The sequence below is a fragment of the Meriones unguiculatus genome, chromosome 19, assembly GCF_030254825.1.
Source record: "Meriones unguiculatus strain TT.TT164.6M chromosome 19, Bangor_MerUng_6.1, whole genome shotgun sequence".
NCBI classification, from domain to species: domain Eukaryota; kingdom Metazoa; phylum Chordata; class Mammalia; order Rodentia; family Muridae; genus Meriones; species Meriones unguiculatus.
The window spans coordinates 52,795,677-52,818,963 of record NC_083366.1 but is presented as its reverse complement, the minus strand read 5'-3'; the positions used below and the strand labels follow the sequence as shown (position 1 = coordinate 52,818,963).

The 23,287-nt window shown below is 42.4% G+C and overlaps 1 protein-coding gene across 1 annotated transcript in view; it reads right to left on the bottom strand.

Moving 5' to 3' along the window:
* Ly86 (lymphocyte antigen 86) overlaps positions 1–23,287 on the bottom strand; it is a 66,801-nt gene that overhangs the window by 22,186 nt on the left and 21,328 nt on the right. Inside the window, exons 2-3 of the mRNA XM_021650947.2 lie at positions 14,465–14,551; positions 13,164–13,292 (exon numbers count right to left, since the gene is read on the bottom strand). Of these exons, the coding sequence (XP_021506622.1) occupies positions 13,164–13,292; positions 14,465–14,551 (216 nt within the window). The remainder of the gene's footprint in view (positions 1–13,163; positions 13,293–14,464; positions 14,552–23,287) is intronic.

The following is a 23,287-nucleotide window of genomic DNA, read 5'->3' as shown; positions in this document are numbered from 1 at the left end:
ATCACCACAATCTGAAGCCTCAGAAACCGTGAGCCTAAATAAACCTTTCTCTTTTCAAGTCAATTATCTGAGGCATTGTAATACAGTAACAGAAAATGACTAACAAATCAACCATGTCCCAAACATTATTTCAGCGTTGCTGCAGTTTGAAGGTGTCTTTCAAGTTTTATGTGCTGGAAATGAAATTTCTGAAGTTGTGTATGAATGTCACTTGGATGTCTTTGGGATGTAATTCGGAGTGGGTGGGGTCACAGAGGTGGAGCCTTCACAATACAGTTAGTGGTTTTAGAAGAAAAGGAGAGAAGCCTAGGCGAGCAGCTTGCTCCTCTGTTCTATATGATGCTTTCTGCCATGTCCTGATGCAGTAAGAAGGTGCTGAGCAGATGCTTAACAGATGTATGGGAACTGGGTTTTCAGCCTTTAGAATCATGAGCCAAATAAATCTCCAGGTTCTGGGATCACTAAGCTGTAGCAAGAGCCACTGGCTCTATTCCCAGCAGCGCAAAGACAAACAAATAAACAAACTTCAGATCTTCAAAAATCACTAGGCCTCAGATATTGTGCTATAGCAACAGAAATTGAAGACAAATGTATCAACGACGGTGACATAATATGCTTTTCTTTCACATTGTCTTTAAAAATTAGGCCTGTGCTTTAGGCTCACAGCGTACTGTAGCTCAGATGGGCGTCATTTCAGAGGTTCCATGACTATGTGGCTTGTGATCTCTGCATAGGACAGCAGGGGTCTAACTAAACATAGCCCACACTAATGTCTGCTAAGGTAACCAACCATGCTGAATGACTATGGACTGGACCAAAGCTAAACTATCCTAGGCCATCCTTGAGTGTGGTGGGGTCTACTCCCAGCTTGTCTCTTTAAGGTTAGTTATTAGGTGTGGTCGTTAAGAGCATGCCGTCGACCCCATTTCAGTCTTGACTATTGATACCGAGCATACGCAGCTTCTCTCAAAGCACCGAGAGCAAATGAGTCCACGTGACTCGAGCTACAGAGTAAGAGCTATAGAAAATGCTTTTTGCCCAGTCTCTGTCTCCCTAAACTCAGAGCTTGGATGAGGAGGCTCAGAGGTCCCAGGGGAAGAGAGAAGAGCATTAGATGATCCCCTGATGGTCTATTTGGCTCTGATTCAGAACTTCCCACAGCTGTTCCTGGAAACAGCAGTTTTAATTGTAGACCACAGCATCTGGATACACATAAATGTTACGTTTATACTGTACCGTGCTTTGTTTAACATGCAGCAGCCTGCATCTACAAAAAGATGGCTGCACTTTAGCTTAAAAATACCTAATTGCCAAAAAAGTGTGAAACACAGATACAAAGTGAACACGTGCCGTTGGAGAAATGGTGCCAAGAGACTTGCTGGTCAAGGCTTCAATTTGTTAAACAGTTTCTGCCAAAGTGCCATGAAATGAGATAGGATAAAACGAGATGTGTCTGTATTCAATTCTACACACCACTGAATCTGAACTACGCTGTGTTTCTCTTTGAATTCTCTTAGATTTCTGTGGGGGAGGAGAATTTGTACCCCCCAAAGCATAAATGATGGGCAATTTTTGGGCTCAAAGATTGCCACTTGGCTTTGTATTCCAAAGTGCCTCTTGCCTTAGAGCTAGCTGAGGTAGGGCAGAGGAGAAGAACTTCATCTTATTCATTAGTATTTGCTCAACCTGAGCCATTTGGTAGCTTTTTTCTGGCTTGGGGAAGAGCCAGAGAAACCCAGTTTTCAGAAGAGTACGTGGTAAACAGCGCTGAGCCTCCGGCTTGCCGATGGCAGCAGACAGCCTCACCTGCAGTGGAGAGCAAGTTTTCCTCCTCTGCTAAGAAGGACTGGGAGGCCCCAGGGACTCTGTTCCACTCCTGACATGGAAACAGCAGCTTGAGGTCGGGTTTGATGACTCCTGTTCTCCCTGGTGTCATTTGCTGCTTCCAATCACAGTGTTAATCACAGCAACTGCCCTTCCTGCAGTAGGTTAAAAATTACAATGACCCAAGAGGCCCCTGAGTTTTAAGATTTCACTTTTCTGGCTCATTTAATTTACATAATGATTTGTTCAGCGTTTGTGTATCCCTTATTTGGTTGTTTTAGACTGAATAAAATTTCCTGGCAATTCCCCAAATGCCAGCCCCTCTGCCTGCCTCTGCAGTCACTGTCTCCGTAGCAATAAGAAGAGTAAATGACTGTGGGATGCCTGCCCGGCATTCAGAGAAGTCCAAGGCAAGCTTTCTGAGCTGCTAAACAGATTTAAGACTCCTCAAACTGTTTTTAAGGGAACAGTATTTTTCTTCTTTTATTAATTCTATTAAAACTATGCACAGGATAAACAGTAAGGTTTTCTTGAGCTTGCAGGACCACGACAATTTGCCCCATGTGAGGACTTAATGAGCCTCCTGTGTCTAGTAAAGCAGACACATCCTTATATATGTTCATCTGCTGTGAACGGGTGTCCTTGTATCCAGTGTATCATCTGCCCACGCCAAATTCAGCAAAATATATGTTCACTATCTCTTTACTCTGTAATAGCTTTTTCTGCCATGTCCACAGAGACAGAAATATTCCTGCCTTCAAGGAGTGCAGTTTCATTGCACACACACACACACACACACACACACCTGAAGTTGAGATCAGGGCTGTGGCAGAGGTAGGAACCATGAATGGCTGCCCATCACAAAACATTCAGTTATTTTTCCTATTCAGCTGCACCCCAGTAACGGTTAATCAGAGTCTCTGTCACTTGCTCCCTCACACCATTCCTTGGCTCTGGCAATGACTGCAGCAACTATTCTGGTTGGGTGTGGAGAAAGGATTATTGTGTTAAATCCGCACAGAAAACAAAGGGAAGCAGGTGTTACAGGCCAAAGGGACCACCTGAATATAGCTCCTGCTAACACGTAGGCTGTGGTCAGTAAGTGGTAACCTTTTGCTGAGATGCTAAAGGTACAAAGTGGATGTGGAGAAGGATGTGACTAAGGAAGCATGACTATCAACATTATAATAAATTTTGCTCATTACAGAATACAGACTTTGGAATAACCTAGGTTTCCAGCAACAGATGAATGGATACAAAATATGGTCCATACACAAAAATATTATTAAAACATGAACACATACAGCTGGGCACCTTGTAACAGGATTCAGATAACTTTAAGGCAGGCAGGAAAGCAATTAGTTATTCAGTTTCCTAGTTTGTTCCTGTTCTTAGAAGTGGGATAACAGGGGGATGAGCCACCTAGCAGGCTGACCTGCCATTTTGTTTATTTCTGTTCAATGTAAGCACCCCATGTGGTGACTTTGAACCATAGTTTTATAGATTTCTTATCTTAGGTCAATAATGTCTTGGATGGCAGAAAACATCCTTGGTTCACCTTGGGTTCGCCAAAGCACTTGGCATTGAGTAAAGGACTTAGTCATTGTGGTAGGGGGAAGGGAGACAAGGAGGGGTAGAACCAGGAGATGAAAGAAGACAGTCCAGATCACAAAAGAGAGGAAGGGCTGAGGAAGGGACAGAGGATTGAAGGAACAGAGGAGTGTGTGTGTGTGTGTGTGTGTGTGTGTGTGTGTGTGTGTGTCTGCTGTGTCTGCTAAGTGTGGCCAGGAGGGTTGGACCTAGCCTAGACAAAAAAAAGAAACATGCTTTTTCTTTTCACTAAAATACTTGCAAATCAAATTTAAGAACACATAAGAAAGTTTATTCATCACAATCAAGTCAGCTTTATTCCAAGCATGAAAGGATGGTTCAACACATGTAAATCAAAATTGCAGCATATCATATAGTGGACTCAAGGACAGAAATGGCATGGGAATTTCAATCGATGCAGAAAGGACTTTTTGACAAAATCCAGAACCCTTTCATGATAAAAATTCTAGAGAAACAACGAACAGAAGGGACATATTTCAACACAATAAAGGCTATATATGGCAAAGCCACAGCCAATGTCATATTAAATGGAAAAAACTAGGAGTAAGAGACAGGTATCCCATTTTCCCACTCTTTACATATAGCATTAGGAGTCTTAGCCAGAGAAGTAAGAAAAGGGGCATTAATAAAAGAGATACAACTAGAAAGGACAGAAGTCAAACTATCTCCATTTGTTGATGATATAATTACATATGCGAGATCTCAAAGACTCTACCAGAAAATCTTTTAGAGCTGATTAACACAGTAAAATGGCAGAATGCAAAATTATCATACAAAAATCTGTTGCTCTCCTATATATGAATGGCAAACACGCTGAAGAGAAAAAGGGGAAATCCCATTTACAACAGGATTTATGATGATAAATGTAAAATATCAGAATAAACCCAACTAAGGAAGTGACAAACTCTATAATGAAGATTTCAAAACACCCAATAGGCAGGAAACTTCTTTTGGTTCCTCAAGAGAGAAATTGAAGAAGATGCTGAAAGATGTAAAAATCTCTTATGCTTGTGGGTTGGAAGAATCAATACTGTAAAAAAAAAATGGCCATTTTACCAGAGGCTCTGTAAAGACTCAATTAAGTCCCCATCAAAATGTCAATATCATTTTCCCCAGATACTGAAAAAAAATTTAATTCTTTTATAAACATAAAATTGTTAGATGGCCAAAGCAGTCCTGAGCAAAGGACAATGCTGAAACTATCAGATTTCAAGTTATGCAACAGAGCTGTAGTAATAAAAGCAGCATGGCTCTGATACAAGAACACACATGTAGATCACATGAAGACTAGACATAGATGCACACACCCTTAGACACCAAAAATACTTGCTGGGATCACTTGGAGAGAAGCCCTTTTAAACAAATAATGCTGGGAAAACTGAATATCCACATGAAGGAGAATCATCTTTCTCACCTTTCACTCCCTGTGGATTAAAAATTAACTCCATGTGGATCAGAGATATTAACATAAGACCTGAAACTCTGAAAGTTCTACAAGAAAAAAAAAATAAGGAAAAACACTTCAAGATAGAGGCATAGATAATGACAGTCTGAATAGGACTCTATAACGTCAAGAAATGAGGCCAATAGGATTAGAGGGAAGAGGAGGAGGACCTCCCCTATCAGTGGACTTGGGGAGGGGCATGGGAGGAGCTGAAGGAGGGAGGGTGGGATTGGAAGAGGATGAAGGAGGGGCTACAGCTGGGATACAAAGTGAATAAACTGTAATTAATAATAAATAAATAAATTTAAAAAAGAAACAGAAAATAAAAAGAAAGAAACGAGGCCAAATACTGACAAATAGGACCTCATGAAACAAACAAACAAACAAACAAATCTTCTGCATGGTAAAGGATGCCATCACTTGGAGAAAGTGGCAAGTTACAGAATAAGAAAAGATCTTTACCAATTACACATCTGAGAGAGAGTTAACATGTAGAATATATAAAGAACTAAAAACTGGACACCAAAAAAAAAAAAAAAAAAGAAAAACAAATAACCCAATTAAAACATGGGACACAGAAATAAATAAAATTCTCAAGAGACAGAAATGTTCAATATTTTCAGTCATCAGGAAAATGTAAATCAAAACTACTTTGAGATTTTATCTTATACCAATAAGAATAGCCAAAGTCAATAAAATAAATATTAGTTCATGCTGGTGAGGATGTGGGAAAAGGGAAAACTTATCCATTGCTGGCACAAGTGCAAATTTGGGCAGCCACTAAGGAAGTCAGTGTGACTGTTCCTCAGGAATCTGGGAATAGATCTACCTCGGCATCCAGCTATACCACTCTTGGGCATATACCCAAAAGACTCTTCATCAGACTACTGAGACACTTACTCATCTATGTCCATTGCTGTTCTCTTCGTAATAGCCAGAAACTGCAAACAGCCTAGATGCTCATCAACAGATAAATAGATAATGGAAATGCAGTAAGTTTCCAGTCTGGAATGCTATTTATCTGTTAAACAGGAAATCGTGAAATTCATTGGTAAATAGATGGAGAAAAAGAATCATTCTGAGTGAAACGACCCAAACCCAAAGGATACATACTGTATGTATTCTCTTACATGTGGGTGTTAGCTGTTAAATCTTTGATAAGCAGTCTACAATTCATAAAATCACAGAGCTGAGTTACCGAGCAAGAGACTTGGGGTTGGGGAGGGGAAGCTCTCCCTAGGAAGGAGAAATAGAATATATCCTTATGGAGAGCCAGGAGGAGGCTGGAACATGAGGATTAAATGGGGAGGGGGAGGAGGGAAGAGGGAGTAAGGGAGGGAATACTGGAACAGCTGACACTCAGGGCCATTTGAGGGGTTGGATGGAAATCTACTGCTGTAGAAGCTTCCTAAGATATGTACACATATCAAAGAAATCCAAGTGGAGTCACTAAATAATGGAGGAGACAAAGCTCCAAGAAGACATCTTCTGCAACCAGGTGAAACTTCTAGTGCCAAGAATGGGTTATATCTAATTGAGTTTTTGGCCAAAGGGGGGTCCATAGAAATCCCCAAATAACTCAGGCTATTGCCAAGGCTATTGGTTGCTCTCCACAAAGTGATGATAAAAGCCTATTGCTGAAGAGCACACTTACATATCTTGAACAGGGACAAGTCAAGCTGGTGCCTGACTAAAGCCTTCATCCCTACTGACTAGTAATAATGGTGTTGAAAGACACTGCATGCAGAGAAAGGAGAAAGGTAAACACCGACTTAGCTACAAATCCTGCAATCTGTAACGTTTCACCTGTCTGAATGATATTCTGGTGTAATAGTGGCACAAATGTACGGGCAACCAATCACTATGGAACCCATCTGGATAGAACTCTGACACTACTCAGATGGCCAAGAACTTGAGATTAAATACATCTTGGGCCTAGGGGAAAAACCAAATACTAGTGCTCTGCTGAAGGAACATAACAATAAAAACGACTCTTAATAACTTTGAGTATATCCATAGATAAGCTTGGACATCATCAGAGAAGTTTCCACTTACAGTAGACGGGAACTAATACAGAGACCCACAACTGGGCAATGTATAGAGAGTGAGAGCCTTAGGAATACTCAGTCCTAAGTGAGATGTCTTCATCAAACCACATCCCTCAGGGCTTAGGGAACTGTACAGAAGAGGAAGCAGAAAAGTTGCAAGAGCCAGAGAAGATGACAAACACCAAGGAGACAGTGTCTTTGAGACACAACAGGACTGACATAAACATGAACTCACAGACGCTGTGGCAGCAGTCACAGGGCCTGTACAGCTTCAAGCCAGGGCCGAGAGGGAGGAGTGGACTTGAGCTCACATCTCTAATCAAGAAGCTATCTCCAATTGGCCTCTGCTTGCAAAAATTAATTTTTTCAAGTGGAGTCTCGCTGGGTGTATTAACCAAGTTTAAGGAAGGCTCCATGCCAACCAGTAGATGGTCAACACAGAACAAACTCAAGGGTGTTTTTGGAGATGGGGGGGGGGTAGGTTTATATTGCTTTTTTGGGTAGTTTTTAATCTTCACTGGTCTTTTGCTTGTATATTATAATTTCTGACTTTGTATTTTCATGGATTTTGTTTTGTATGTGTTTGGGGGGGATATGAAAGAAAATGGGGAGAAAAAATTGTGATTAGAATATGTTGTATTAAAATTATTTTCACTAAAAAGAGAAGAAAGAATGGGATGACTTTTCTATCCATACACATGATAGAGGATTAACATCTAAACACATATGATACAGAGATTAAAAACACTAAACATTGAGGAAACAAAAGCCCAATGTAAAATATTGGCTGACAAGCTAAACAATATTATCAAGAGAGGAAATACAAATGGTCAATAAATTTCTTTTAAATGTTCAACATCCTTATCAGGGAAGTATAAATCTATTCTATCTCACCCCTGTCAGAATGGTTGTCACTAGGACAAGAGACAACTAATCCTGTTGAGGATGTGGGAAGGAAGAGCATGATTCCGTGCTGGTAGGAGTGTAACCAGGTGTGGCCATCAAGGATTTCAGTTGGGACATTTATCTAACAAGCTAAAACTAGAACTCCCATATGACCCAGCTGTCTGAGTCCTGGGCATCTATTCAAAAGACTCTACATTCTACTGGAGAGACATTTGCTCATCCACTTTTATGGCTGCTCATTTCATAACAGCAAGGAAATAGAATCAACCTAGATGTCCTTCAACAGACAAATGGATAATAAAAATGGAGCACATATATACAGTGGAATTTTATTTAGCCATAAGGAAAATGGGATTATGCCAATTTCAGTGAAAACAGAAAGGACTAGAAAATATTATATTAAAGAGGTATCCCGGGCTCAGAAAGACAAACGCCACACATTTTCTCATATGGTCTCTTAGTTTCTAATATTTCATACATGTGTATTTCCATGGGCTTGAAGGAAGGCAGATACCATGAGACTAGAAACATGCCCATGCCAGGATAATAAATCCTCTAAGCTTTCTATACTGTACTTAAAACACTCAAAGTTCTGATTGGTTGGACTAGCATCTGCCATTTGTGAGAAATTTTAAATTCCTAATTATGTTCGAGGATTGCAGTTCAGCTTCACTTCCTGATGTAGCTCCTCTTCTGGGTGCAGGTGCTACTGCAGATCGTGGCATCCTGGTTTTGCACCTTTTTTCACATTGAAAAAACACAGATATGAGATCGACACAAAGTGTTCGTCATGCTGAGGGAACTCAATGATATACTCAACCCATCAAAAATTTCTAGGACATAACGGTGCAATAGTGGCACTCACATGTCAATGGCAACCAAGAGCTGTCTAATTGGACTTATGGCCCATCCAACAGGAGGCAAATCCTACCTGGTACTGGAAATGTAGCCAGTTTCTCAGAGCTAGTGAGGTTATGGATCTTACAGGAGAACTTACTTTTACCACTTTGCTAGACCAGCATAATTCCTTACTACATTTCAGATCTTTTCCTTATACCCACAGATAAGTGTAGCTACCATCCCTCATCAAAGATACTTTTCTGTACAGCAAATGGAGACAATCACAGAAAACCACAGCCGGACAGAATTCAGTGATCAATAAATCGTTGGGCTGGGAAACCCAGCCTCAGCGGATTCATCTCTATTCCAGTCCCTGCATCTATAGCCCAGCGAACAATAAGGAAGAGGGGTAGAAAAATTGTACACGACACAATATCAGGAAGTCTGCTAGGAAACCGTCCATCCTACAAAAGGCCACACAAACAAGTGAAATAAGGGCAGTGTCAATAAACATGCTAACATAGAAGAGGGAAAAAATTTACAGGGTCCCACTCCTAGACAAAGAACTAGGCCACTAATTACTGCTGGGAGAAAAAGAATTAGCCTCTCCCAGGGATGAGCCCTTATTGAAGAATGGTCAACCTTAATAAACCATATACACACAACCAAAAAAGGGGCCTGCATGTTGTATTTATATTTATTCAAGCACACACAAATGCACTACATTCATGTATGTTACAATAATAATCAGTGGGAAAAGGCTATCAACTTGAGAGTCAGAGTGAGAGGTGCTGGAGAGAGTGTAGCTAGGAAGAGTTGGAGTGAGGAAAGGGAGGCAGAGTGATGTAATTCTATTTCAATTGAAAGTATATTTAAGAATCTTTAGGGGCTCCAGAGATGGCTAAGTGGGGAAAGCACTTGCTATGTGAGAAGCTGAGGCCAGCCATGTGTCAGGGGTGTCCCTGCATGGAGGCCTACAGAGGCCATTGTGTGAAGCTGTGAAGGTGAAGCCTGGATTGCCTCGGAGACCCCAAAATGTTAGAGATGCCAGAGTTGTAGGTTACCTTCCAAGAAGAGCTGCAAACAGAGAGTGGAACCAGCCCAAGAGAGAGAAGTGTGTTGCAATAAAAATGGTGAAAGGAGTTGGTGGTCTAAAGAGTGCTTTGACATCAGACATGGAGAGGTAGATTTTCAAGTCTGCTCAGCTGCTTTTTGGTGTTGCTTTGGGCCAGTATATCTTTGCTATGCTCCCCTTCCTCCCTTTTGGAACAGTAATATATGTCCTGTTCCGTTATATGATCTGTTTTTTGATTTTGATTTTATAGGGGATTACAGTTGAGGGATTGGCATAAGTCTCAGAAGAGACTTTGGACTTTGAACTTTCACAGGGTGGAAACTGTTACAGACTATGGGGACTTTAGATGCTGGATTAAGTGCATTTTGCATTATGATATAGCTATAAGCATATGGGGGCAAGGGAGTGGAACGTGGTAGTTTGAATAAAAATGGCCCCCGTAGGCCCAGAGGGAGTGGCGCTATTAGGAGGTGTGGCCTTGTTGAAGGAAGTATGTCTCAGTCTCTTCCTGCTGTCTACTAATCTGGATGTAGAACTCTCAGCAACTTGTCCACCACCATGTCTGCCTGCACTCTGTCATGCTTCCCACCATGACAATAATGGACTAAACCTCTGAAACTGTAAACTAGCCCCAATTAAATGTTTTCCTTTATAAGCGCTGCTGTGGTCATGGTGTCTCTTCACGGAAATAAACTAAGACAGAAGCCAAATTTAACTTCCTAGAACCCATGTCAAATCAGGCAGAGTAGCATGTATCTGCAATCCCTTGTGATGCTCTTGTGATGAAAGAGGAAGCAGAAGTCCTCTGGCAAGCTAGTAGCAAACATCAGAAGACCCTGTCTCAACTAGGAAGGAGAGGATCATCATTGGAGGGTGTCCTTTGACCTCTAGCATACACACACACACACACACACACACATACACACACACACACACCTTTCCACTAAGTTGAAGGAGGAAAATCTGATACCATTTATAGTAATTTAAAACATAGTCACACCACCAGGCTGAGTTCATAAGTGATTATTTTGAATAAACTCTTGGCCAAAAGATGTATACACACACATCCATATGTCTCATGTTTGTGAGAGAGCCTGGTTAAATAAGCCAGACTAACTCCATGACAGGCTTCATTTTCTTGCTAGACAGAACAGGCCTGAAGTTACAGGAAAAACCACAGAAAAAGGGTAACCAATCATTAACAGCCAAGACATCTGGCCTGGGGAAGATAAGGTTGCTTAACTGCTGGTTTGGAAAGACCCCAGCTCTTGACTTGGCCCTATCAATCCCAGTCAGAGTCAAGTAGCCTTCATGGGCACCAGGCAATCTCAATCGAGGTCACGTAGCCACAGTAGGAATTCCCATTTTTGGTTTTAAAGGGCGCCTTCAAGCTCCCCTTGGGGTAGCTGCCATTTTGAAGGTAGTGACCCCAGCATGCTGGAATTTTTTACAGACTCAACACTTTTTGCTTTCACATACTACTTGAGTCTGGCTCTTTCCTTCAGTGAATTCTGGACCCTAACATCTGTTCTTTGGTTCACTTTTTTTTCTTATAGACTTGGGAGCTAGCCTGCCTGTGTTTCAGCCATGGGTCCCTCACCAGCCTATGGCTTGGTGTAGGTCCCTGAAACTATGCTTCAGTTTCTGCATTTACAGATTTTAGGAGTATTGATAGCACCCTCCCCACCTCCCTGTGAGTTTGGCTGGCAAGGAAATGGCTTTCTGAATATATAGCTCTTAGAACAGTGGCCAGTACAATGCTTGGTGGGGTTTTCTGGTTCACTGTGTGTGTGTGTGTGTGTGTGTGTGTCTGAGTGTATGTGGGTGCATAAGTGTATGTGTGAGTATGTCTGTGTTGAGTATGTATGTGTGAATGGGTTTGTGTATGAGTGTACATGTGTGCATGTATATTTATGTGTATGTGAATGTGTGTGCATGTGTATATGTTTGTGTTAAGTATGTGTGTGTGTTTGTATGTGAATGTGGGTGTGAGCATATCTGTGTATGAGTATGTGTGTGTGTGCATGTGTTGACTGTGTCTGTGTGTATATGTGGCCTTCTGGAGGTATAGGTTCCAACTGTGGAAAGATTTGTGTGTGTAGTGGGAAAGTGTCTTTCTGAAACACACAGACCTTTTCTGTCTTTATTTCCCTAACAACACAGTACTAGGTATTGTACGGTACTGAATAGGTGAAATGGGTAATCTGGAGATGACTGAGATAGCCTTTTATACATGTGTGGGGAATGAGAAAATCCTCTCCACTTTGTATGAGAAGCTTGAACATCCGAGGGAGCTGGTATCCCCAGGGAGTTCTAGCACCAGATACCAAGACAACTGTGCAGGGAACAAAATGTTGAGTGTGACACTTCCCAAGGCCTGTCGTCGGTTGTGTTTTATGAGTGGGGATGGTGATGGTGGCACGTGCTGAGAGGCCATGCTCTAGAGGAGAGAGGAGGCTGAGATGGGGTCTCTGAGTGGAACGCAGTTCAAAGTTACTGCTTCCCATCTACCGACTCTCCCATAATTTTCATCTGTTTTTATTGCCAACAAACATCTTTCCTCTGTATCCATGGGTATGGGAAGGGGACTCCAATGACTTCTGCATTTTTGTTTAAAAAGGACAATTGGGTAATTTTGACAGGACCCTTGCTGCTTCACAGTCTAGTTTCTTGGAATTTGGAGAGACGGTCAAGTTCGTGTTTCTGGAGCATGGGGTTGAATTGTACTGACTATGGCCAATGAAAACAGATGGGAATGGAGCAGCTGGAAGGGATCAACACTGGGAGCCCAGTGTAGAACAGACCCAAGTTCTCATAAACACTTAAGCATCTTTGGGCCTGGGAAGGGGGAACAAGGGGAAAGGAGAGGTGGAGACAGGCGGGTGGGTTTGCCTGTGCACCTGGGGCCAGGCCTAGCACAGCGTCAAAACTTACTGAACTAGGAAGAAGGAAGCTTGCACAATGGTGTTTCTGCTTCTCCCTTTGGAGTGTAGCTACGTGACATCCCCATCAGTCAGCCACCCTCTGGGAGCAGCAGTGACTTTCAGCAGGCCTTGTTCTAGTTTCTTTTTCTGAGTTGTTACTATATGGGCAAGACCTTACCGGTCTACAGATCATCAGAGAAAACCTGGGAACACACTGACTCCTCAGGGTCTTTAGCAACCTTCTGCTGCCAATCTTTGGAGCAAGATGCTGCTATATATAGGATAAAAGCCTCCATCAAAACCATATTCTACACATCTTTTATTTTGGTGCTCACAACATCCACATCAGGAAGGCCCCCCTCACACAACTTTTATGCAACAGGGGCTGATGGGTGACATGTGGGTTGCCCATAGATGAGTAGGGGAGCCAGGGCTCTGTCCACTGGGACCCTGGTGTCAAGCGCAAGCAGTCAGTCAGGCAGGTAGCTTACCTCCTTTTCTTCTTCCACAAAATGAGAACTTGGGCTGATCCTCCTCACAGATGGGGTAGGAGAAATTCAGAATAGAAGAGCCTTTTGCAACGAGAGCTATGTCCAGAAACAGCTTTCTGATGTCCTCTCCTAAAGAGAAGAGCAACTTCAGCACTGTGTGTTTTCCAGCAGGGAGGCCGCTCAAAGCTCAACAGCATCATATAAAAGACCCTCACGGCCTTCAGCCTGCTGTACGTGGGGTATGGGACACTTCTCTTCTCGACAGAGCAGTGATTCCAGCTTAAGCTTTACCTGTTTGGGGTAAGGCAGATCATTGGCTACCCTCCCTCTTGACGCTCAGGGCTCTACCTAATTAGTGGAATGCCTACAAGTGTGGATTTTAGAGTTCCTTAGTTTCATAGTGTTATTTATCCCCCATGACAGTAACAGGGTATGACCGGGTCTGCATATTCCCATTACTGTTGCCTGCTAGATACTACACGTCTCTCCAGGAAATTCCAGCAAGCTTTGCTGGCAGCGTCCATTTCTTTCTGCCCCTTTCCCATTCCTGTTTTTCTCTCACCCATTTCTCTTTCCCTCTTGGTTTCCCTGCCCACAGTATTTCTCCAGATGCCTTGAGTCCAAAGAGCATACAGAGTTCTAGAAACTCTCACAGTCACGTGAGAGTTTCTGGCCTTTGAGAATATTTCTTTCATTTCTCTGGAATGATTCTAGATGCTCAGTTTACTGAATGCTTCTGCTCTGTTTTGAGAAAACTGGTCATCTAGAAAAGGGGACACTCTAGTAGCTATGACACAAATACTGGTTTACTGTAATGGCATGGCCAGCCAAGAGACTGCCAGGACTTGTGTGGTCTCACAAACTGGGGTGCAAAGAAAGATTTGGCTCTTTTTATTTTTTATTTTTGCCAATTTGTAAGAACTTCCATTAGCTGTTTGGGAAGCAAACTAATATGAGTAACAGCCTAGGCTGTATGGTAGGTAGAGCAGGCTTGTTTGTGGCAGAGGTCATAAGCGAGCCTCTTGTCTGTGTAGCAACAAGACAATCATTTCTTTTCTGCTGTCTGGTGACCAGGGGCTGACAGTTTTGAAATGCACACCTGGGGTCTCCTTAATGCAAAAGCACAGCACTCCACAGCCACCAGGGAGTAACTAGGGTGGCTGTGAGAGACGATGGCTGTATCATGGCATAGCCTGCTATGCATCATGGTGCAGCCCGCTGTGCCAGTCACCATGAGTCCTTGTGTGTGCAGAGGAGGAGGCTCTGCTATGCTTCATGTCACGATAATCACATCTACTTACTCAGAATGATGCCAAATCTTATGTTGATATATGGTTGGATCTGTTTGGAACACTGGTCAATGGAAAGGCCAAAGTCCTGTAAGGGATCTGCCAAAGAGGACGTGGAGCGATTAGTCAAGAGTACACCGCAGACTCACGGGCAAATTCGCACTAATGACTTTTGCAGGACTTGCTAAAGCGCCCAACACTTGAAAAACGCCTGTAACTTTTCATCAGCTCCTCCCAGTCAGTCACCGTCGGGTTCACTCTGACAACAGGGCTTCAGTAACAGATGCCAAGTGCAGTCTGTACATTATTTTCATTGTTGCTTAAGTTCTTTTAGCCCCTGACCTTAATCTTGCTGACAGGAGCAGATGAACATACTCAGTTAAAATGCACCTTTACAATTCTGCTTTATCTGATGCCATCCCATCCCATTCAACACCCCCCGCCCCCAACCAATAGTCTGCTTTGTGCAAGGCATTATGCTGAACAGTCAGGGCTAAAGATAATGCATTTCACATGTAATTTTTGCGTATTCAAATAGCACCTTACGAAACAGAATAAAGAGTATAAAGAAGCTACTGTGCCCAACCCTGAACATACTTCACATCCTGAGTCCGTATTGTGGACTTGAGGCAAGGTGGCAACACACACACACACACACACACACACACACACACACACACACACACGCACACACACTCCAAATCTCCAGCCCTCGGATTTGCTTGTATGCTTTCTTTCATTTCAAATGTTTCTTGCAAATTCTCACCTTTTGTGAAGGTTCCCTCGTTCTCTTGAAAATAGTCTTTTGGTCTCTGAATACATAAACCCATGTGTGTGTCTGATGTACTCTTCAAACTGTGTAAATATTTCTATCAGTGAGGAACCCATTTCAGGACCCCCCCATATATACCAAATCATACATACTTAAGCTCTTATTGCCATAGAACCTATGCAATCCTCCTGTGTATACATTCATTTTTTTAAGTGTATGTGTGAGTGCCTACATGTATGTATGTGTACCACGTGGGTACCTGTGGAGGCAAGAAAAGAGAGTCGGATCTTCTACAACTGGAGTTTACAGACAGCTGTGACCTGCCATGTGGGTGCTGGGAACCAAACTGGGTTCTGTGCAAATCCTTTTACCTGATAAATCATGTTTCCATTCCCCTCCCATCACAGATACTTTAGATCATTTCTAGGAGACTTCCAATAGTTCTAACTGTGACGCAGTCGTGTGATACAAGGCGAACACAGTGAATCATTGTTAAATTGCTTTGTTCAAGAAACACAGGAAGAAGGCTGCACATGCTCAGTATGTATGCTCATACTCAGATACTTTAGATCTGTTTTTGGCTGAATCTGAGGATGTGGCACCTGTGGACGTGGAAACCCAACTATATTACTTTGTAATTTACGCTGCACCTTAACCTCATAGCACAGTAATCTTAGTCATAAGGCAGGAACTAATTTTGTGTCGTTATTTTTCATTTCCTTTTCTATTCTGCTTCCCACCTGCCTTTCTCATTCTGCTTGATTTTAGATCAAGAACATAAGCTTGTACAGATATACGGAAGAGGGTCCTGAAATGGGTTCCTCATGGATACCGAAGGATGACTAGACATATTTACACAGTTTGAAGAGTGTGTCAGACACGACTGGGCCTATGGGAGGAGGGCCATCTTGAGCAGAGAACTTTATAAGAATTTTCAGCCCACGTCTTCAGACTCCCCGTTCCTCAGTCCATCCGACACGCGCGTGATGAATATGAGTATGGGCCATCTGTTAAGCTAGCTACATCTCAGCTCCGACTCCAGCCTTGGTACTTAGCTCTGTGAGGCTGCCTATCAGCAGTCATTCCCCTGCTGTCTGCAGTCAGGGGCCAGAGGGAAACGGAAGCTGGAGCCAGGGGCTTGGCTTGCTTCTTATCACTTCCTAGTGGTGCTTGGTTCTGATACATGCTGTCCTTGCGCCTTCCTGGAACTAGCCAGGCTCAGCTCTGTGGGCTCTCAGACCTCTGCCAAATAGCACCTCAGAAGTGGTTACTCTTCTCCCGTCCCAGACCACAAGGTTTGCCTTCCAAGCATCCAGGTTATCATCCCGCAGACTTTTGCCCTCAGCTGCCCCAGCCCTTAAAGAGGCAGCTCTTATTTGCTGTCATTTTACTCTTTTAGTTTGTCTTATTTTTCCATTTGGTTAATTAACATATTACCTATTAAATTATTTATATGGAAGTTAATTGATTAGTTATTACTTCCTCTGTTAGCAGCATTTTCCAACCTGTGGGTTGTGACCATCACAAAACACATATTTCCAATGTCCTTCGAAACTGAGATATCGCAAAATTACAGTAGCAAAATTACAGTTATGAGGTAACAAGGAAAATAAATTTATGCTTGGGAGTTCTTAAGACCATCAGAAATACGTGTTTTCCGATGGTCAAGGCCCACAGGTGGAGAACCGCTGCTCAGATTGGAGCATATAGATTCAGAAAGGTTGTATTAATTTCCCTAGATCCCAGCACGGAAAGTGCCCAAGGCAAGATGTAAACTCAGCATTAACAAAAGCACAAACAAAACCACATTGCTGTTTAGTAAGTATTGTGCATTGTAATGAATAACTAAATCCTAAAATATGCACGTTAATTTCATTTTCAAGATTGCCTGGGATACTGTGTGTGCAGGTATATGGCATTGAGCAGTTCTGTCTTATTCCTGCTTTCCGCTGTGAGTTTCTAGGCGATGATGCAGACAGTGTCATTACCATCCAAATACTGACTTGAGAGATGCACCATTTTGCCTCTGAGGCCTGTGATAGAAGTGACAACTCCAACCTGGCAAATCTAACTTTTGGGGTCCCTCTGATTGGTTTGCTCCCTAATTTTCTCAGGGAAAATGTCCCTCCTCCCCCCTTTTTTTAATGCTCATTTGGCTTCCTCCTAAATCATTTTCATGCTGTCTCAGGATTTTTTTTTTTCAGACTGGTAAACAGTGGTGGGGATGAAGGAGGCAATTACACAATTAGCACTCAGTATTGAAGAAAACAGACCCACCTAACAATAGATATTTAGGATAATGCACCCTCAAAATTGTGCATCAATTTAAGTTGCCATCGGAGGCAAAATGAGAAAGGTATGTATTGCTCAGTTAGCAGTTACAGAATTCCAGGGTGTGTTTATCAATATTTTAAAGCCATACACGGGATAAACTAAAAGGAGAAAGAAATAAAGCCTTTTCCTGGTATTAGAAAAATAATTTTAATAAGAAACAAAGTCACAAAGGAATCAGTATGTTGTTTGTCTTCACTCTCCAAGGAAATGTATATGGAAACAGGAAGTTTATTTTTAAGGTACTTAGGGATTTTCTGAGCTTCCCTGGCAATTTGCTCAAGTTTTTATGCAAGAGTGAAGTCTTTGACTATAACTATGAAGTCTACAGGAAAACTATGTAGTAAAACTATGTAGTCTCTAGGAAAAAAGTGGGATAATTTCCTTCAATCCCACCCTCATACTAATACCCCATACTTTCTTATGTTTCCATTTGGGCACTTAGCCTGCCATTCCTCTACTAGACATGAGTTCCCAGAGCCAGAGATGTCATGTCTTAATATTATATTAGCTCCTCAGTAACTGTTGGAGGAAGAATGCTTGGGGGGGGGTATTTGGAATAATGTCATTGAGCACCTTAAAGCGAAACCAGCCCAACCTCATGATTATTGCCACTTAGTCTCATGTAATCTTCTGTGCACCACAGGTTGGCAATCAGCATCTTCAGTTGCTATCCATGTGAGAAAAGCATCCCTGTGACAATCCATGATGTCACAGCACTGCTGGAGGCCACCCACCCCTGGGTACTGACTTAGCCCTAGTGAAGGGTCATCGACTTAAGGGGTTACTTTCTTGTAGACAGGGACCTTTGCAGGGACAGTTAAGAGAGTGGGGATAGGGGATTGTAGGTGAATCAGAAGTAGTGAGGTGGAGTCCTGGAGCAGAAAGACTTATATGGGGAAGATGTGGGAGCATGGGGGAAAAGAGGGTGAAAGGGAGGATTAACCCAAAGGAAGGGGGCACGAAGAGCCATGTGCACCCTCCTCTACTATCTCACAGCCCAAATTAAAGAAATAAGTGGAGAGAGAGTAGAACACACACTAAAAGAGAGAAGAGGGGAAATACTGGGGAAATACTGAGCATTAAGCAGGGATGAGGGTGGTGGTGAGAGAGAGGAGGGATAGTGGACAGGTTAACCAAAAGACTAAAGATGTGTGGAAAAGCCTCATAGAAACCACTACTAAAATAACTTCAAAACACAAGCCTTCGATGAAAGTTCCTGCAGAACTACCCAGCCTTGGTGGACAACGCTCCTCCAGAAAAAGTAAATTTCAGTATGTAGCAAGGAAAACCTCCTTAGGAATGATTGATCAGGGAAGCCCCAGAGGCCTCCCAAACAGCACAGGCTATATCACCATTTTCCTAATTGTCCATTATAATTGCATGTAGGACACTGTTGCTAATGATATCACACATTCTGGCTGCAAGACAGAGAAATCAGTGCCAAACTGACAAGGGAACATTCTTCCTGATGGCTAGCTTTCATAGTCCTGAGAGGTGCTATAAAGGCTGATAGAAAGAAAAGACAATTAGTATCTTACCTGGACTGTAGACTGTAATACTGATTTGCCAGGTAGGTTGTGCTTACTGGTGTATAGTCACATGATTGTTATGTGGTAACTATCTACTTTCTGATTGGATATGAAGGGTGCTCTACAGGGGAGCATGCTTGGTCCTGGCTTCCTTGTCAAAAGCCATTTGACAAGGAAGTGGATGGGGAGCTCATGGGCCTTGATCTAGAGCCAGTTCTTAGTATTTTACTAAATATTAATGCTGTCAAAATTGTCTTCTAAATAATTATGCTTACCCCCATGGACCTGAGCTACTTTCAACCCAGAGAGCTCCATTTTGAGATGAACAGAAGGCAATGAAGAGATGCCTAACTGGTCGAAGTGCTGAGAATAAGAATGCTCAGCTCTGAATGGGACATCTGTATTAACCCCACCAGCACAAGGCTCAGGGAACATCAGGAGGAAGTGTAAAGAGTGTCAGGATTCAGAGTGTGAGGAGGAATGTTGTGAGCTGCTGTCTTCTAGACACGACATGGCTGCTGCATTCATGAACTCACAGCAGCTGTAGTTACCACCACAAGGTCTATACAAGATCAAGCTCACTCAAATCCAGGCAGAGATGGCGAGATGCTCTCTAGGCTCCACCCAAATAAAGGAGCTGCTACCGCAGGTAGTTGTTGAAGGAGGGAGAATCATTCTTTATTGAGTTTCGCTGACTGCACTGGTAGGTTTCCCATGCTCCCATGGATGGCCCACATACATGCATATGTCAGCAGTGCACACATTAAGGTGCAAATTGGGAGATATGGGGAAAGTTGGAGGATGTAAATGAGGGGTAAATGTGATCATATTTCATTATATATATATAAAATTTTCAAAGTTAAATAAAAAATTAAAAAATAATTACTTTCTCTATCACCATAGACTCGACTTATACAAACACATAAAGAACCAACTACAAAAAAAGAGATGGGCTTACATTTTCTAAGTAGTTCTCCTTGTACGGTAAGAGAAGTGTTTGGGGGTAGGAGAATTTGTACTGGGTCCGTGACTCAAGTGACTCAGATCATCTAGCTTTGAATTTTTAAAACAAGAGCAAGATAATGGAAAGCTTTGTGAGAGTTGTTGTTCCCAAGCCATTGGGCCAGTGACAAAGGTCTCCTCCTTATCCTGTACTGAGGAGCCAGGAAGGAAGCAAACACTTTTAGGAACTACAAGAGATAGTCTTTTTTAATGCTTTTTTCTTTGTCCTCGAGCTCGTATTTAATGAGAGCTCCTGGGTTAGATTGACTATGGTGGTATCCCAGAAGCCAACAACTTCACTTTGGCACTTTCTGGCCAGTGTGTGTTTGGGGAATATGGAGCTTTCAAATGGAATCGGTGGGAAGAAATCAAAATGATTTTGGATGCAATTCTTTAGGTGAGGATGGTGAGGGGTGGGGGCACCCGTCTAAATTGCAGGTTGACTGTCTCAGGCAAACCAATGGATGTATATCACCAATTCCTGGAGTCTATGGAGTCTCTGTAGCCTCTGTTTTCTGCTGGGCAACTTGAGTCTACAGAACTCACTCAATGTTTTCTAGTTTCATTCTGTCACTGTAGTAAAGACACTGACCAAAAGCAATTTAGGAGAGGAGAGAAAAGGAGAGGACAAGAGAGAAGGGGAAAAGAGAGGAGAGGAAAAGGGTTTATTTGGTTCGCAACTCCAGATTCTAGTCCATCACTAAGGAGAAGTCAAGGCGGAAACTCAGCAGCTTGTCACATTTCATCTACAACCAAGAGCAGAAAGAACATAATGATACTCACTGATTTACTTCCTGCGAAGCTAGCTTTCTTAACTCTCATACAATTCAGGGTTTAGCTCATGGAATTGTGCCAGCCAGTGGGGTGAGTCAGTTGACAATTGTCTTAGTTTGGGTTACTATTATGATGAAACAGCATGACCAAGGCAATTTGGGGAGGAAAGGCTTTATTTGGCTCACACTTCCATGATCACAGTTCATCACCAAAGGAAACCAGGACAGGAACTTGGAAGGAACTGGAGGCAGGAGGCGACTCGGAGGCCATGGAGGGGTGCTGCTTACTGGCTTGCTTTGATGCCTACTCAGCTTGCTTATAGAACCCAGGACCACTAGCCCAGAGGTGGCCTCACCCACAATGGGCGGGGCCTTTCCACATCAATCACTAATTTAAAAAAAATGCTCTACACCTGCCTATAAAATGCTCTTACTGAGGCATTTTATCAGTTAAGGCTCCCTCTTCTCCAGTGACTCTAGCTTGTGTCAAGTTGACTTAAAACTAGCCAGCAACCAACCAAGGCAATCTCTCACAAGCAGGTTAGGCTAATCTAGACGATTCCTCAATAGAGACTTTTCCCTTAGGTGATTCTAAGGTGTGGCAAATTGATGTTAAAGCTAAGCCATCACACTGACTCTTATAGTTGTGTATGTGTGTGTATGTGTGTGTGTGTATGTGTGTGTGTTTGTGTAGGTGTGACTTGCCCTGACCTCTCGTCTTATTGCTTAGATTTAAAACACTGCTGGAACTTGGCCAATTTTACCCTACCCTACCTCACCTCCACCAACTTTCTTCAAGCTTGTATCTAAAGCCAGCTTTAAGCTTCTGTACTTCCTGCTCTGTTCTCTCTCTCCCCTCTTTCTCATCTTTTCCTTTCCCTCAGTATCCCTAGTTTGCCCGTCCTTTAATTTCCCACAGCCTATTGTATATCACACCTTTATCATCCTTAATCAGTGTAGAAATTAGGGCTCTATCTTTCTTCCTTATGGCTCTGGATAGTTCTGCGAGTGACTCAATAAATGCTCATACATTTATTTAAGCATTACTGAATTAAAAAATATTTATTATTTTTTATTTGTAGCTCAATTATGCCATTCTTCGATATGAATTTGGTTGCAATGTCCTGAAGTTGGACACACCTGCTTCCAGAGTGTAACTGTGTCAGGGTAGGAACCGTGTTTTATTTATTCATGTTCAGATAACTGGTGTCTGTGCTCATGGACATGTCCAAGTCGGTTAGATGTGTAAACCAAAGGACAAGAAAGTCAGGTAATTTGACAAGAGCAGAAGTTGTTAGGCAATGGAGTTTTTTATTTCCAACCCTGACTTGGATAGGTGCTGGCAATTACATGCGAGGCCTGGCTGGGAGGCCCATGATAGCAATCTCTTTTGCCAATTTGGCTCTCTGGGAAGCTTCGAGTACATTAACTTTTCTTGACAACAATGGAAATAGTTACTTTAGTGCTTGAGATAGAGTTTCTGGGTGTGCTTGAACAGCCAGTAGCCCAAGGTCAGATGCAGCGGATATTCCTCTGCATCTTTGAACATTCTTTCCCCAGATAATAACAAACAGACCTTATTTAGACATTGTCTTTTAGGCTGGCTGCTTACCAATTCTCCAAGCTTGTGCTTCTGTTTATGGTTAAAATCTAGTGTGTGTTGAAAGTTCCCTTTCTTGTGTGGTGGCCTTGACTGAGGTCTTGATCTTCTTGTATCAGTTCATAAGATATCATTCAGGGGTCATTATAGGTTCATCACTGATGATGGTATAAGGCTTGTGTGAGACACCATTGCTAGAATTCATCCACAGAAACTCAAAGCCAACTTTCATCTTTTCTGTTTGTGAAGCGACTGTCTTCTCTGTACCCTCCTCCCCTTCTCCTCCTTTCAATTCACTATAGGATAAGAAGTGAGTCTAACGTGGGCAGATATATTCTATCCGTGTTCTCCTGATCTTTTCTTTTTCCCACTTGTCAAATCTCTTTATTAGAGACTAGCACAGCAAGGTCCCAGTGGTTCACTTTCAATTAATAGTAGTTCTATTTCCATTCAGGTCTCTTCTCCCAGTGTCTCATTCAAAGTTGTACATCCGGTGCAGTTGCTTGTGTTTTCTGACGAAATGTGCAAATGCTTAGGCATGAATCTTTGCATTAAATATAATAAAAGCACATGAACACCATCAGTGTGTATTGTAAGTAAGACGAGGGCTTAAAAAGTTCAATGCTGTGCAGGCTGTTGGTAATGGTGGCCAGTGTGCTTTTGAGTGTAAAGGTGTGTTTGGGTTGCTGATGGAAAATTCTGGAACTTTCAGTAGCTTCAATTGTAAAAAGAAATAAAATTCATTAATAATAAATATAATTCATAACAGCCTTTTAATGGCAGAAAAGTAAAGCAATACATATAGCTGTTTTGGCCTCAGAATCA